Source organism: Wasmannia auropunctata, unplaced genomic scaffold (assembly GCF_000956235.1).
Source record: "Wasmannia auropunctata unplaced genomic scaffold, wasmannia.A_1.0 LD335986.1, whole genome shotgun sequence".
NCBI classification, from domain to species: domain Eukaryota; kingdom Metazoa; phylum Arthropoda; class Insecta; order Hymenoptera; family Formicidae; genus Wasmannia; species Wasmannia auropunctata.
Genome location: NW_012026904.1, coordinates 281052 through 293755, shown reverse-complemented (window position 1 = coordinate 293755; position 12704 = coordinate 281052). Strand labels below are relative to the sequence as shown.

The following is a 12704-nucleotide window of genomic DNA, read 5'->3' as shown; positions in this document are numbered from 1 at the left end:
GAAGAAGAGAGGAAGGTGACAAAAAAGTAAAAACATATATAAGGGGATGCCCGACTAATGGTCCGCGCGGTATGTGATGTGTTTTTGTATAAATACTGCTCTATATAAATAACTATGTATTATATTACTGTAATTGATAGTTTGCTGCTGCCCGTTGCTGCTGCCGCCGTCGATCGTGAATTAGAATGTAAATTACAATGTTAGACATCTAGCACAGAGAAATGAGAAAAGTTGGGCTACCCCCGAGTAGGATTTCCGATCTATTCAGAGATCTATCCATTTACGTATGTATCATAATTACCCAGCAGGATGCGAATTTGTGAATTATTATTATTACTCTTAGCATACTCTTAGCGTCATATGTCTTATAAAAAGATTTTTAACGTTACTACTTATTCTTTATCATTATGATTATGATGATTACTATTAATATTATCACCAGTGTTTTCAGTGTTGCCAATGTCGGTACAATTCTAACTTACACACAACACACACACTTATACACGTGAGTGAGAGAGAGAGAGAGAGAGAGAGATGGAAAATTGGTATATCGCGAAAAAAATTAAACGGTGAATCGGTTTTCTGATATATATGTATACGAGAGAATCGCGTATTTCGTTAAATTTATTTCAATAAACGGCTTTGGTAATACTGATCATTACCCATTCTTATCACTGTTATTATTATTATTAATATTATTATTATTACAAGTACTATTACCACTGCTATTACTATTATTACTACTATACTATTACCACTACTACTATTACTACTTACTACTACTATTACTACTACTACTACTACTACTACTACTACTATTCTACCACTACTATTACCGCTGCTATTAATTATTATTAACGTTATTACAGCAGGCTAGCTAGGGCATACCAATCTGCACATTTAAGGACGAATGGGGCTTATTTGTCATACTGAGAGAAATAGTATGACCGATCTCATTGACCATTGACGCCGCCCCAAACATTACACTTCCATCCTACAAGAGGTAGATATATTCGAACAAAACGAACGAACAGCGAATACGAGTGGAACGTTAGCGTGTTCGATCAGCGTTTGCTGTTCATTCATTTCATTGTTCGTTTGCACGTGCAGTGTACATCTATCTTTACATCCCCATCCCTCGATTCCGTCGTACGACGACTCATAGACTCTTTAGCATTCGTGTCCGAGATAATAAATGCGCTTATGTGTATAGACCAGAGATTACACTATATCACACACCAAGCCGTCAAAAAAAAAACATTTTAAGTAAATTAAGAAACTTATATCTATTTACGATGTTATGCTGCTGCGCGTAGGACGCATGCCTCTAGAGAGTAATCTTCAAAAGTATCAGGGATGGACGAAACGCGCATCCGTTCGTTCCAATTCTTATTGTGAGGGTACTTTATAAATTATAAGTATTTTTATTTAAGATACTTTTCGTCTTTCTTTGAAACGAGGAACTTATTCTTTCCTTTAAGATTTCGTTCGAAAAAACGGTGCGTAGTAGAGTTATAAATACGATCCGAATGTACTGATTGTGATTCCGAATAATTATTTTTTCATATTATTTGTTCACTTAAATTTGAATTGGATTTATTTGAGAGCAGTTTCGGATCGAGCTTTTTTGAGTATTGAAGGCTGGATCTCTTGATTTTAAGGATAATAATTAATTATCCGGATATTTGTTGCTCTAGTGAATACAATTGTAGTGTCGTTTACAATTGCGAATATAATTGTAACACTAGAGTGAGAAACGCGATCATACATTTTACTTTTCTTATCTCATCGTTCCGCTATTAATTTTATAAACAACTGACGATTCGACGAATCCGTTAATTTTATTTTTGGCAATGAATCACATCTCGTGATCATCACCGTTTCGTCCATCCCTGCGGTTTACAATTACTTTAAGGCAGCGCGGATATTCGCGGAGCGTGTGCATGTACAGTGTAAAAGATGCGTTGTGGATATGTACAGTGTAGAGGTATAATTGAGCGAGCAAGGTGATATAAAAAAAAAACAAGAAACGCGTATATATTATAGCTATGAATAAGTACATAAGGCACGAACGTGCGCACGTGTCGCGCGACGTCTCTCTTTATTTTCACGAAAAAAAATGCGCTGTGTTTTCCCCTCCGCTCTTTTCTTCTGCAGCCAGTCAAATAGTGTGCGGGTGCAGAATCACACATTTCCCTGTGCCGTCGTTACGCGACGCGTGCGCCCGTCGGCGGGCCTCGTCTATCTTGTAAAATATCTGTGAATATTATGATTTAGTTTCTTCCTATTTGTAGGCTACAAGGTATACAAAAAAAATGTTTACGTTAATCATTTAAGGAGAATGTACAGATATCACTATATCCTTTTTTGTTTTGTGTTTTACTGTAGTTATTGATAATTATATGGATATTAACGATAATAATAACTATGATTAAAAAGAAAAAAAACTTAAGCACGGCTCGATTGCGTCATTCTTGAAAAAACCCGCTAATATGCGCAATATATTTATTCTGTGTAAGAGAAACTCTCGGTGATAATGTATCATTTGTATATTAGTAATTACGTGATCTCTTAATAATCGAAAAAAAAAAAAGAATGAAATTTGAATAGTATTGATATACGTTGCGACGTCACACCGTTCCATCTCCTAAATTCGTCACAATCTCCACGATTTATTTCCGCGCCGTCTATACATGCGTTCTTCTGAAATGTTAATGCGTTAAAAAAAAAACGTATGTTAAGAACTTTCTTTTTATATTAGATCAGGAGCTGGACTTCTCGCTAGAAAGGTAATATAATAAAACACAAACTATTACCTCGAACTTTGACGTATATTTCTTACGGTCTTACATTCGACATACTTTTCGTTGATTTTACCAATGGATTGCAACGGAACAGAAAGAGCTTCAGCCTGTTCTCCATAATCCTAATGAGATTGCACAGATTAATATAAACGATAATCTCTACGACAATAATAGCGAAGTTTCCCCAAAAATCTTGTTTAAAAAAAAAACTCAAGCTCTATTATAGAAGCAGAGAATGAATTCGTATTTTATAACTTTATTGCTCACAGATAACAAACAATTAAGAATATTTTGTTCGAAACTTAAGTATCTCGATTTAATCGAAAGCACCCACTTCCGAAACGCCCGTCTAAGGCTCGTTCCTCCATTCAGGCCAATCTTTAATTTGCCTGAAGAGATGAGCTCCAGGGCTGGCTGTTGAAGTCACCTGTCGTGCACCGAGCACTCGTACACTATTTCGAAGGATACCTTGGGATTTTCCACACTCGATTAATTGATGTGCGATGTTTAACATTCTCTGGGGGGCATCTTTGTCTGAAAAAAGAAAGATCGCCAGAATAATTTCTAGTACGCAAAAGAATATTAATATAAATATCGCGATATTAATATAAATATCGCTGAGATGAAACAATAGTGATGAACATGCTTCATACAATTTATCACGTTTGACACTCACTCTGAAAATTCCCGATGAAAGCTATACCGATAGATTTTTTGTTATATCCATACGTATGTGCTCCTTCGACTATCCATCCGACTCCCTCGTATACGTTTCCATCACCGCCGATCACGAAACTTTAAAAGCAAAAGCAATAATTATCAAATAATGAAGTATCTTCTGCATATGTCTCTAATATCGTAAAAATCCAAACAGACGTAATAAGTATAAAACAATTAACGGTAACATTTTAGAAGCAAGTACAGAAACGTGTTCTTTTAGATTTTATTTCAACATAAATGTATATGTAACCAAATAGGCTGCAAATATTTCCGAAAACATAAATAATGTTGCAATATTGGTTGGTTTTTTGTGTTATTTGTTAAAAACGTTTCACCGAAATAATAATTGAAATAATTGAAAGCTATTAGCATCAAATAACGAATAATAAGGTGATAAAGGTGACTTAGATTTATGATTCGCATTCTAGTGACTGAAAAAATTTCCGTAGGACCGTAATAACGAGATAGCTTACGAATAACCGATGTCATCCCAATTATTTATATCCATATGAACACCGCGAATGTTGTCAACTCTAGCTGTGCAGTCCTCACGCGAATCACATTCGGGGGTGACTGTATGCTGTATTATCACGTAAGGTATCGGTGCTATTAAATAATTGACATCACCAGCGGCAGCGTTGCTAGTCCATTCGTTTCTGCCAATGATATTCGGACACTCGACATCTGCGAAAATATTCAATGAAAGATAATCTTAATTATTAATTATGAATTTTTGATATAGTTTTTTTTTGCTAAAGAACAAAAATTTTAAACTAAAGAAAATTCGATTTCTCTGCAGATGTCATAAAAATCATTTTACTTTTCTGATTTAATAGAAAATTGTTTAGGAAAACAATTACATATATTATATATTTTATAGCAGTATCTTTCACATATATATGTATATATTCATATGCATTATGGCGTATGTTTTTCTATCTTTTGGACAAATAACTATTTAACAACTAAATGGAGAATCTATTATTTTCTTTCTCTCTTTGCCGGAGTGTTTTTCTTTCACAGTGAAACAAAAAATTTTCATTAATATATAGCTAGAGAGGAATGAGCGGAGTACATTTCGCAAATAATATTATGAAATTTCACAAAATGATAAATAACGATTAATAAAGAATTTAAAATACTTACTGGCGAAACTGGCAGGGAATGCCAGCAAAAGTACGAAGCAGATTTTCGATATCATCCTCACAGCACAAAAAACGGTGTGCAACTGTATGAGAAGAACGTCGAAAGACCAATATATAAATGCCAATATAGTATCTCGGGTTGCGACCTACAAAGCGATAGTAAGACTCTCTAAATAAATCTAACTTCTCGATTTTTTTAAATGCAATTTTTAATCACAAGCAAAGAAGGATGACGGAAGAAAAGTAAAATACGCGACTTTATTATTTATTAAATAAATGAATAAATTACAACATTTATATTAATAATTGTCTTAGCAATCTCTGTTATAAATATCTCTCTTTCTGTTTTCGAAATTAATTGTAATTGTAAAAGCGATTCCTTGAATTATGAATGAAAAACAAAGTATTTTTTCTTCGAATCGATATATCGACAGACGCGATAATTTGCTTTCAAGAATCGACTTTCAGGCACGTTCGTCAACACTGGCCTCGCCAATGTTTCTACGTAACCTCTTTGGTTTCTACGTATTTTTGTTTAATATCTAATAGGAAAAGGAACGCAATGGAAACCGTTCGACCATGCGGCTGCAAAGGAATACGCTCTTGCTTGATTTGCGAGACCGAATACGAGATTTCTAAGCCGGATCTGCAGAACGAGTTAGAGGTAGAGCAGAGAGTGTCCTAACCTATCAATGATACCCCGTGACAATATCGGGATTCCCGATGATTAGTTGCGCAATCCTTTTTTCCAAAAATTGAGGACACAACAGCACATTTGCGATAAAACATGAATTCCGGGAACTTCCCTGATTATTTTATTAATACATATGTCTTTCAATTGTCGATCAATCTTGATGAATTGATATTTTTATATTAGATGGAGATGTAGCTAATTCAATTAGCAATCATATTTGATATGTTTTTCTATTTCTATTTTGTGCATTCCTAGCGATCACCTGCTTCATCAAATCCTTTATTAAATCCTTATCACAAAGATGATATTTTATCGAAGGCTTTAATGTTTTAATTTAATAAATAGAGCAATATGATAGGCACGCACGCAATATCTCAATATAAATTAAATAGAAAACTTAAAAGAGATTTTTTTAAAGATGACTGAAAAAGGGATATCTTCGAAAAATAGAATATCTATAAAATCTATAAAATCAAAATCTTTTTGCTCGTTAGACTCACTACCTTTCATACACAAATATTTTTCCAAAAATGTATAGTTTAAGAAATTTATAAATGAAATTAACACACACCTGAGAATGTCACCGTTTAGTTGCTGCTTCTTCTATGATGTGCTGCATATTATTTTATCAGTTAAATCCATTCGTAGCTGGCTAAGAACCAGGAAAAATACTAGAAAAACCAGTTTGCAGTTATTTGTGTAAAAAGATGATACATTTACTTCTTGTTCCTTATTTTAGCCTGTAGTATCCTTTTATATGTTTCAAAAGACATGAACTCTTTAACATAGACTAAAATTGAGGAAAAGATATATTTAACAGAAATTCACATAAACTGTTTAATTATACAAATTTATGAAACATGTAATTATTTATTACCTGATTTCTTAATTAATTTAAGGTGTATTTATTACATGCAATCTTACAGAAAAGCAAGAGTTACATTTATTGTCCATATTGTGACAAATTATCATCTGGATGGGATATAGACGAATACAAGAAACATCCTGATCATGGAGGAAACCTAATTGATTATCCTGGTGTTTACATCAAGGTAATGTAATTACTGTACTTTATATATCCTTTAGCATATATATAATTAACATTATATATATATATATATATATTATATATGTCCCAGCTAGATTTTTTAAAGGAAGATGAGGCTGAGGAGCTCATGAAAGCGCTCGATGATCTTCCTTGGCAAGCATCACAAAGTGGTAGAAAAAAACAGGTATAATATCTCTTTGAAGCATTAAAAAAAATATTTACATTTCTATACATTCACATGTTTTAATTTATAGAATTTTGGACCAAAATGTAACTTCAAAAAGAGAAAATTGCAATTAGGATCGTTTAATGGTTTTCCCAAAACGACGCAATTTGTACAAAAAAAATTTGAGGAGATACCGCTGTTACACGGCTTTAAAACTGTCGAGCAGTGTTCGCTTGAGTACGATCCTGAACGAGGCGCCTCTATTGATCCCCATGTGGACGATTGCTGGATTTGGGGAGAACGGATAGTAACTGTTAACGTCCTTGGTGATTCTGTTCTGACTATGACTCCTTATCGTGGTCCGATAACGCGATACAATTTAGATTATGTCTCAAATTATGATACCATCTTAGAGGACATGTGCGATGAAACACGATCTTCAAATATTGATAATAACGTGGTAATACGATTACCAATGCCTGCTAGATCACTCATGGTTCTATATGGTCCAGCAAGGTATAATATTCTGCTTATAACTATTAAAGATAAAAGTATATTTTATATAATTGATATTAAATACGTGGTTTTTTTTTTGTTTGACAGATATAAATGGGAGCATTCTGTGCTTCGACAGGACGTTACATCGAGACGCGTCTGTCTCGCCTATCGCGAACTAACGCCTCCATATCTCGAAAATGGACAACATCAAAGGGAAGCTTCTGAGATTTTGAGGCAAGCTTCACTCTTCTGGTGATATTAACATGAAACAATTTAAATATCGCATTTATTTATAAAAAAGTGATAATCCTTAAGGATACATTTGACATAATAAATGTAAATACTATTTTAATAAGAATAGATTTTATTTTTTTTTTCTTAATATACAGTGCATTAAAAATGTACAGCAATAACATCCTGTGCAACAGTCTGTATAATATTTTAAAATATAATGCTTCTCATACATATTTCTTAATGAGGTATTAAGTTAAATATTATAAAATTTGAATTTAAATGTCAGAATATTTAATTATTGAAATGCAAATTAATTAAATTAATTATTTAAAGCAAACAATCAGATTGTCCACATATGAAAATTAATGACTAAGAAAATATATTAAAATATGTAGTATAAAGGCCATTATTTGGTAGTAAGTACTGTCCCTTGTGCTATTCGACGATAACTCACTGAACTCTATTATAATAAAGAATCAAAAATAAATATTCGTTCTAATAAACATTTTTGTATTTGTATTTTGTTAAAAAAATAGTAGCTTTTTTTCTCTTTTTTTCTCTTTCTTTTTGTCCTTATTACTCAATTTTGCCAATTTTTCTTTGCGAGCTCAACAAAAAAATAAACAATACAAAATATTAACATTTCTGATCGGCTTTCAGTGGATAGTCTGGCGACATGTATACTACGGGGAATGTAGTTACGGGATCCGATTTTCCCAATGGTTCATAACCGTTCACCAGATTCTCTCGTAATTCCCAACGACGTCTCTCTCTTTCTGTCTTTTGACGTCTGATAGCTCGGCCAAGCATACACGCGAACATAATTCCCGTCAGCTGGAAAAAAAACATTTATCATTTTTTTTTTACCTAGGTAAACTACTTTTCATGATTACGCTTTATCCTGCAAATATTTTTTCTAATATCAGCAATTCCTAATTTTGTCATGCGCGAAATGAGATAAGAATTAAGTTGGAAACAAAAAAGCTGTATCTACTTGAATAAGAGCGATTGCTATGGCTCCCGTGCCGATGTACAGTGCACTGCGATGAACAATGATAGAAAGGCGGTTTATACAGCCGTCTTGGTATTTCCCATAACAACGATCCGTAAGTTCATCGGCTAGATATGCGCAGCAAGAGTCAGGTACGTCCATATGCGTATTATTGAATGGTATTTTGTTCCAATCCAGATAGCTGTTATACCCACAACAACGTAACTATAAAACAAGAAAAATTACAATCAATTATTTTTCAAAATGTTCCTTTCCCTATAAAAGCTCTCAATAATACATTATATTTTGAAAGTTTTATGTTATTTGTAGGACCAATTATCTCAACAGATTTTTTAAAATATATTTTATCCATAAAGCTGTCGATTATCTTACCCTAGATTGCATAAAATCGATTGCGAGTTTTGCTTCCTCATTCTTTTCGTACTGATACATCGTTACATTAATCTTCCCAGCTAGGAGATCCTTAATACCATCCTGCAAGGCATACGCAGCAACAGCGGCGGCAAGTTCCATTATCAAAACAAGCGACAGCAAGACTGCAAACTAAAAAAGCGCATACATAAATGTAGTACACGTATCGGAAAGAGGATATTTGAAACAGAGTAGAAACACGAGATATTCGATTGTCACTTACCACAAGAACCATACAGGTGCTTTCCCTGAGCGCGCCGCAACATCCCATAAACGCGATTATGAAGACAAGTATTCCAACCACGATCAAGACGGTGGCGGGCGAAAAATAGCTCGGATCCAGAAAATGCGAGAAGTTTTCATACACGGCGTAGATCGTCGTGCCGACTGATATTATCATCACCCCGGTCAACTGCAATAAAATGGTAATATTGTAATTTTATTATGCATTATGTTAACCACAATTTATTATTATTATTATTATTATGATATCAGTTTTTATGAAAATTCAATTCAGTCGATAGTCTTCTCTCTAGCGAAAATTTAATTGCATGTTTTTTTTATATTTTAATTAGACAAAACGCAGTGTCACCTAGATAATATGTTAATAATTAAGGGTTGTATTAGAATTCCTTTAAATAATCTTCTTAAGTTTGAATTAGTGTTATTCAATATTATCAATATTAATATCTATGAAAATTTCACATCTTTTTCAATTTCTTAAAGAAATCTTTTATGGGAATCTTTTCTCCATTTCTATGTTCTTATTATGATCTTCAGGTTTCGTGATTTTTGAACAGCCTGTATTATTTCTGCTTATAGCAACGATTTAAATATGTATAGTATTGCATACGATTTGTGAACATGCAATATACCAAACGTAATGTACGTTCATTGTATGTAAGATACTGTTTCGATCATTTCCGTAATACGCGGTTTCCCTGACATTAGTTATATAATACATGTGTCCTCGCTCGAATGTAAACTTTTTAGACTGGAAAGAGGGTATGACACTTTTGTGAAGCGTATCGCTATGTACACGTTGCCATCGGTCTCTATTTGTTCCACAAAGCGAACCTGTAATTTCCTACGACAAGCCGCTCCTCTTGTGGCTTTCTACACGTCTGCGTAAGTCTGTCTTCTCATTGCAGACCCGAAATAAAAGACGGAATTGTTTCAAATGTGCATTTTGAGGTACAGATATATAATTGTCGAGATATATAATACATCACAGATAAAGGAGTGGCTTTAAAAACTTAATTTAACTTAAACAAACGAACGCATTCGGATAAGATATCGATGTTAACGTGAGATGTATCATGAACTTATTTTTGTTCCTGTCAATCACAGCGGAATCAAAGATCAAACAAGATCTTGTTTGGTCGCTCCGAGCGATCGACCATTGCTCCGGTCTGCGTTTAAACATTTTTCGCTCCACACTCACGCGCGTCGAAGTATCCTGCTTTGTTAAAATCATATACGATGTATCTCGCGACATCATTGATTGTGAAGATAATTTATCTCTACTGATAAAAAGAGTCTCACAAAGTCCCCTGAATAGGCGCGAACACAACGTACATGACGATATTTTCCTGATATTGCTTTTTGTCTGTTTGAGAAATAAAAGAGCCTTCGTATCGTCGATACGAGATTTCGGATGTCAAGGTCGAGACAAGGTCTCGCTAGAAAGCTACTGCCTTTTCCAGGTGTTTTCCTTCACATCCAGCAAGAAGCTAGAATTTGCATGCGCGCTTGAGAATAATTTATAAATGTTTCCATACACCGGGCAATAAATCTCTGTCGAATTGATCATTTATTGCCGATTTGTTTGCGATAATCTTATATGCCGCTGTCTGCACATTCCGCATCGATAAGTAACGAATCGTGAAAGAAAACCGCTGCTCTTATTGTTGCTCCTTTGTTTAATTGAGAGATATACACAGCGCTAATCGGGTTGTGCAGCTGTACAGGTTCATCCATCCCTAATAATTCAGCAGTGCACAGCCTTGTCTATGTGATATCGACCGCAGTTCGAAAGTGCCGTTCTCTCTAACAACGAAACTCGAAACTTCATGGCCCATATCGCCTTCTCCGTAAGCCGACAGAACAAAGGACGTAATAAAAGATATTAATGAGATCTCGATGGGGGGGGAGAGCCTCGCCCTTCCGCCCCTCCGTATCGTTCGCGTTATTTTATTCCTGTTTTATATATATATATATTTTTCATTTTGACCATGAATGACGTAAATGATCAGATACGTTATCTCAAATTGACTGTTTAACACCAAAAAGATTTTATCGATGCCGAGGCTTGGACTATTACAATTTCAAAAAATCTAATTGTTACTAAATCGTTTTATGAAACCGATTTACGACAAATTTGATTTTTAAATTTTGCCGCGCAAACACGTACGTAGAACGGCAAAACACTTGCCACGTATACGCGAAACGTAAATATCTGAGTCATTTTTTTCCTCGACATTAATCGCCATTTATGTTATCAGTTATGTGCGCTAACATCTGGTATCGATAACAAATATCTTGAAAAAAATTGATAAACGTGATAGTTGGTATGCGACATATACTGTAGATTCACGCTTTCTATGAATTTGTGTAACATATATGATATATTACACCATAAATAAATAATATATATATCATTTTTTTTATTTTTAGATAATAAAGAAGTATATGCACTTTGCTAAAATAAAACGAAATTTATCTTTATGTAATATATTAATTTAAATATTTGTATAACATACATAAATATAAAAAATATATAAATATATAATTTATTTATATTTAAATATATTATATAAATATCTAAATTTATAAATTACATAAAGATAAATTTCGTTTTATTTTGGCAAAGTAATATATTAATTTAAATATTTATATAATATATTTATATATTTTTTGTATTTATATATGTCACATAAATATTTAAATTAATATATTACATGAAGATAAATTTCGTTTTATTTTGGCAAAGTGCGTATACATACAAGTGCTTTATCTTTATGAAAAACAGGTTGTTATAGCAATTGGAGGCACCGCATATCGAAGCCTCCTTTTTCACATCATTTACGGTCGGTATATAATAGCAATCGATAATTATGGATGAATGTATGATACGTATGGTCTAAGTGTGGATACCTGGCCTACAATGCGCAATTGCACGTACTCGGACTTGCGTCGCAATATTTTCCGATAAGCGTAACGCGCGATTCGTCGCGAAGTTAATGACGATGATTTCGTGCGTATTTGAAAAATTGAAAAATGATGCACGGACATTATCTTTAAAAATATCTCTTTCGAATAATACAATCAAATCTTGCCTCGAGCTCGCGATTTCATTTCGTCTTCCGAGATCGTCAACAATTCCTCGAATCGAAAAGTCGATATTTCTATTATTAATTTCCTCTTTTTTTTTTTATCGATACGCGTAGATTCAAAACAGAGAGCGACGTCGATAGGTAAACATAAGGATCTTGTCGCGGTCGGCGCGATTGTCCTTCGGTCAACGCGAGAACGCATCACCGGTGCGAGGGAAATTTTGACAGCTTTACTCTGCGAGCGGGCGCGATACAGAACGATATAAAATGCCGTTCGCATTACAGTACAGACCACGAAAAGAGAGTTGACCGCGCACAGCAAGTACTTGATGCAGCGAAGGCCGACGTCTAAGTGCGTAGCCGCCATTTTGCCTCGCGATGGGTCCTCCCGGGCGCAGATGCACAGCGAGCGGTTTCCCGCACCTTCAGCACAGTTCGTTTACGGCAAACGGTTTGCCGATGCCGACGTTGGAGCGCCGGTTCGCAGGCTCTACGGCATTGGCACCGTCCGATAACGAGCCACGAAAGCGCACGATCGCGCACGGCAACTTCTTCGCGCGATACGATGCGATGCGATACCATGCGATATACCGACGCAAGCCAGGCCATGCGAGTGTGAGCGTTGAGTTTGTTTAGA

General features: G+C 34.5%; 3 protein-coding genes across 5 annotated transcripts; 1 reads left to right on the top strand and 2 right to left on the bottom strand.

Moving 5' to 3' along the window:
* Positions 1-2812: 2812 nt before the first annotated feature.
* On the bottom strand, positions 2813-4795 carry LOC105454328 (peptidoglycan-recognition protein 2-like). 3 transcript variants are annotated; one of them, XR_974980.1, is made up of 5 exons: positions 4671-4795; positions 3998-4208; positions 3481-3599; positions 3072-3338; positions 2813-2926 (listed from the first exon to the last, which is right to left on the bottom strand). XR_974980.1 is itself a non-coding variant. In XM_011696884.1 (5 exons), exons 1-4 carry the CDS (start codon positions 4723-4725, stop codon positions 3154-3156), a joined length of 570 nt encoding a protein of 189 aa, XP_011695186.1. In that variant the 5' UTR covers positions 4726-4795; the 3' UTR covers positions 2813-2926; positions 3139-3153. The 3 variants fall into 3 exon arrangements, 2 of the variants coding, with proteins under 2 accessions (XP_011695186.1, XP_011695184.1); XM_011696884.1 differs by having other exon boundaries at positions 3139-3338; XM_011696882.1 differs by having other exon boundaries at positions 2813-3338.
* Positions 4796-5096: 301 nt separating this feature from the next.
* On the top strand, positions 5097-7542 carry LOC105454327 (alpha-ketoglutarate-dependent dioxygenase alkB homolog 4). The gene is made up of 5 exons (XM_011696881.1): positions 5097-5333; positions 6290-6415; positions 6503-6595; positions 6666-7093; positions 7181-7542. The coding sequence occupies exons 1-5, from the start codon at positions 5232-5234 to the stop codon at positions 7329-7331; spliced, it is 900 nt and encodes a 299-aa protein (XP_011695183.1). The 5' UTR covers positions 5097-5231; the 3' UTR covers positions 7332-7542.
* A 332-nt stretch (positions 7543-7874) lies between these two features.
* LOC105454326 (CD63 antigen) lies at positions 7875-12693 on the bottom strand. Its single transcript, XM_011696880.1, has 5 exons — positions 12360-12693; positions 8956-9144; positions 8694-8864; positions 8304-8525; positions 7875-8143 (listed from the first exon to the last, which is right to left on the bottom strand). The coding sequence occupies exons 1-5, from the start codon at positions 12432-12434 to the stop codon at positions 7946-7948; spliced, it is 855 nt and encodes a 284-aa protein (XP_011695182.1). The 5' UTR covers positions 12435-12693; the 3' UTR covers positions 7875-7945.
* Positions 12694-12704: the final 11 nt, after the last annotated feature.

Excerpts from the sequence above, each read along its gene's own strand:
- LOC105454328 (XM_011696882.1), bottom strand. The coding sequence starts at position 4,725 with ATGATATCGAAAATCTGCTTCGTACTTTTGCTGGCATTCCCTGCCAGT. Across the intron at positions 4,209-4,670 it reads ATTCCCTGCCAGTTTCGCCA|ATGTCGAGTGTCCGAATATC; the intron begins GTAAGTATTTTA and ends ATATTTTCGCAG. Across the intron at positions 3,600-3,997 it reads TGGGATGACATCGGTTATTC|TTTCGTGATCGGCGGTGATG; the intron begins GTAAGCTATCTC and ends TTGCTTTTAAAG.
- LOC105454327 (XM_011696881.1), top strand. The coding sequence starts at position 5,232 with ATGGAAACCGTTCGACCATGCGGCTGCAAAGGAATACGCTCTTGCTTG. Across the intron at positions 6,416-6,502 it reads ATCCTGGTGTTTACATCAAG|CTAGATTTTTTAAAGGAAGA; the intron begins GTAATGTAATTA and ends TATATGTCCCAG. Across the intron at positions 6,596-6,665 it reads AAAGTGGTAGAAAAAAACAG|AATTTTGGACCAAAATGTAA; the intron begins GTATAATATCTC and ends TTTAATTTATAG.
- LOC105454326 (XM_011696880.1), bottom strand. The coding sequence starts at position 12,434 with ATGGCGGCTACGCACTTAGACGTCGGCCTTCGCTGCATCAAGTACTTG. Across the intron at positions 9,145-12,359 it reads CGGTCAACTCTCTTTTCGTG|TTGACCGGGGTGATGATAAT; the intron begins GTCTGTACTGTA and ends ATTTTATTGCAG. Across the intron at positions 8,144-8,303 it reads TAGCAATCGCTCTTATTCAA|CTGACGGGAATTATGTTCGC; the intron begins GTAGATACAGCT and ends TTTTTTTTCCAG.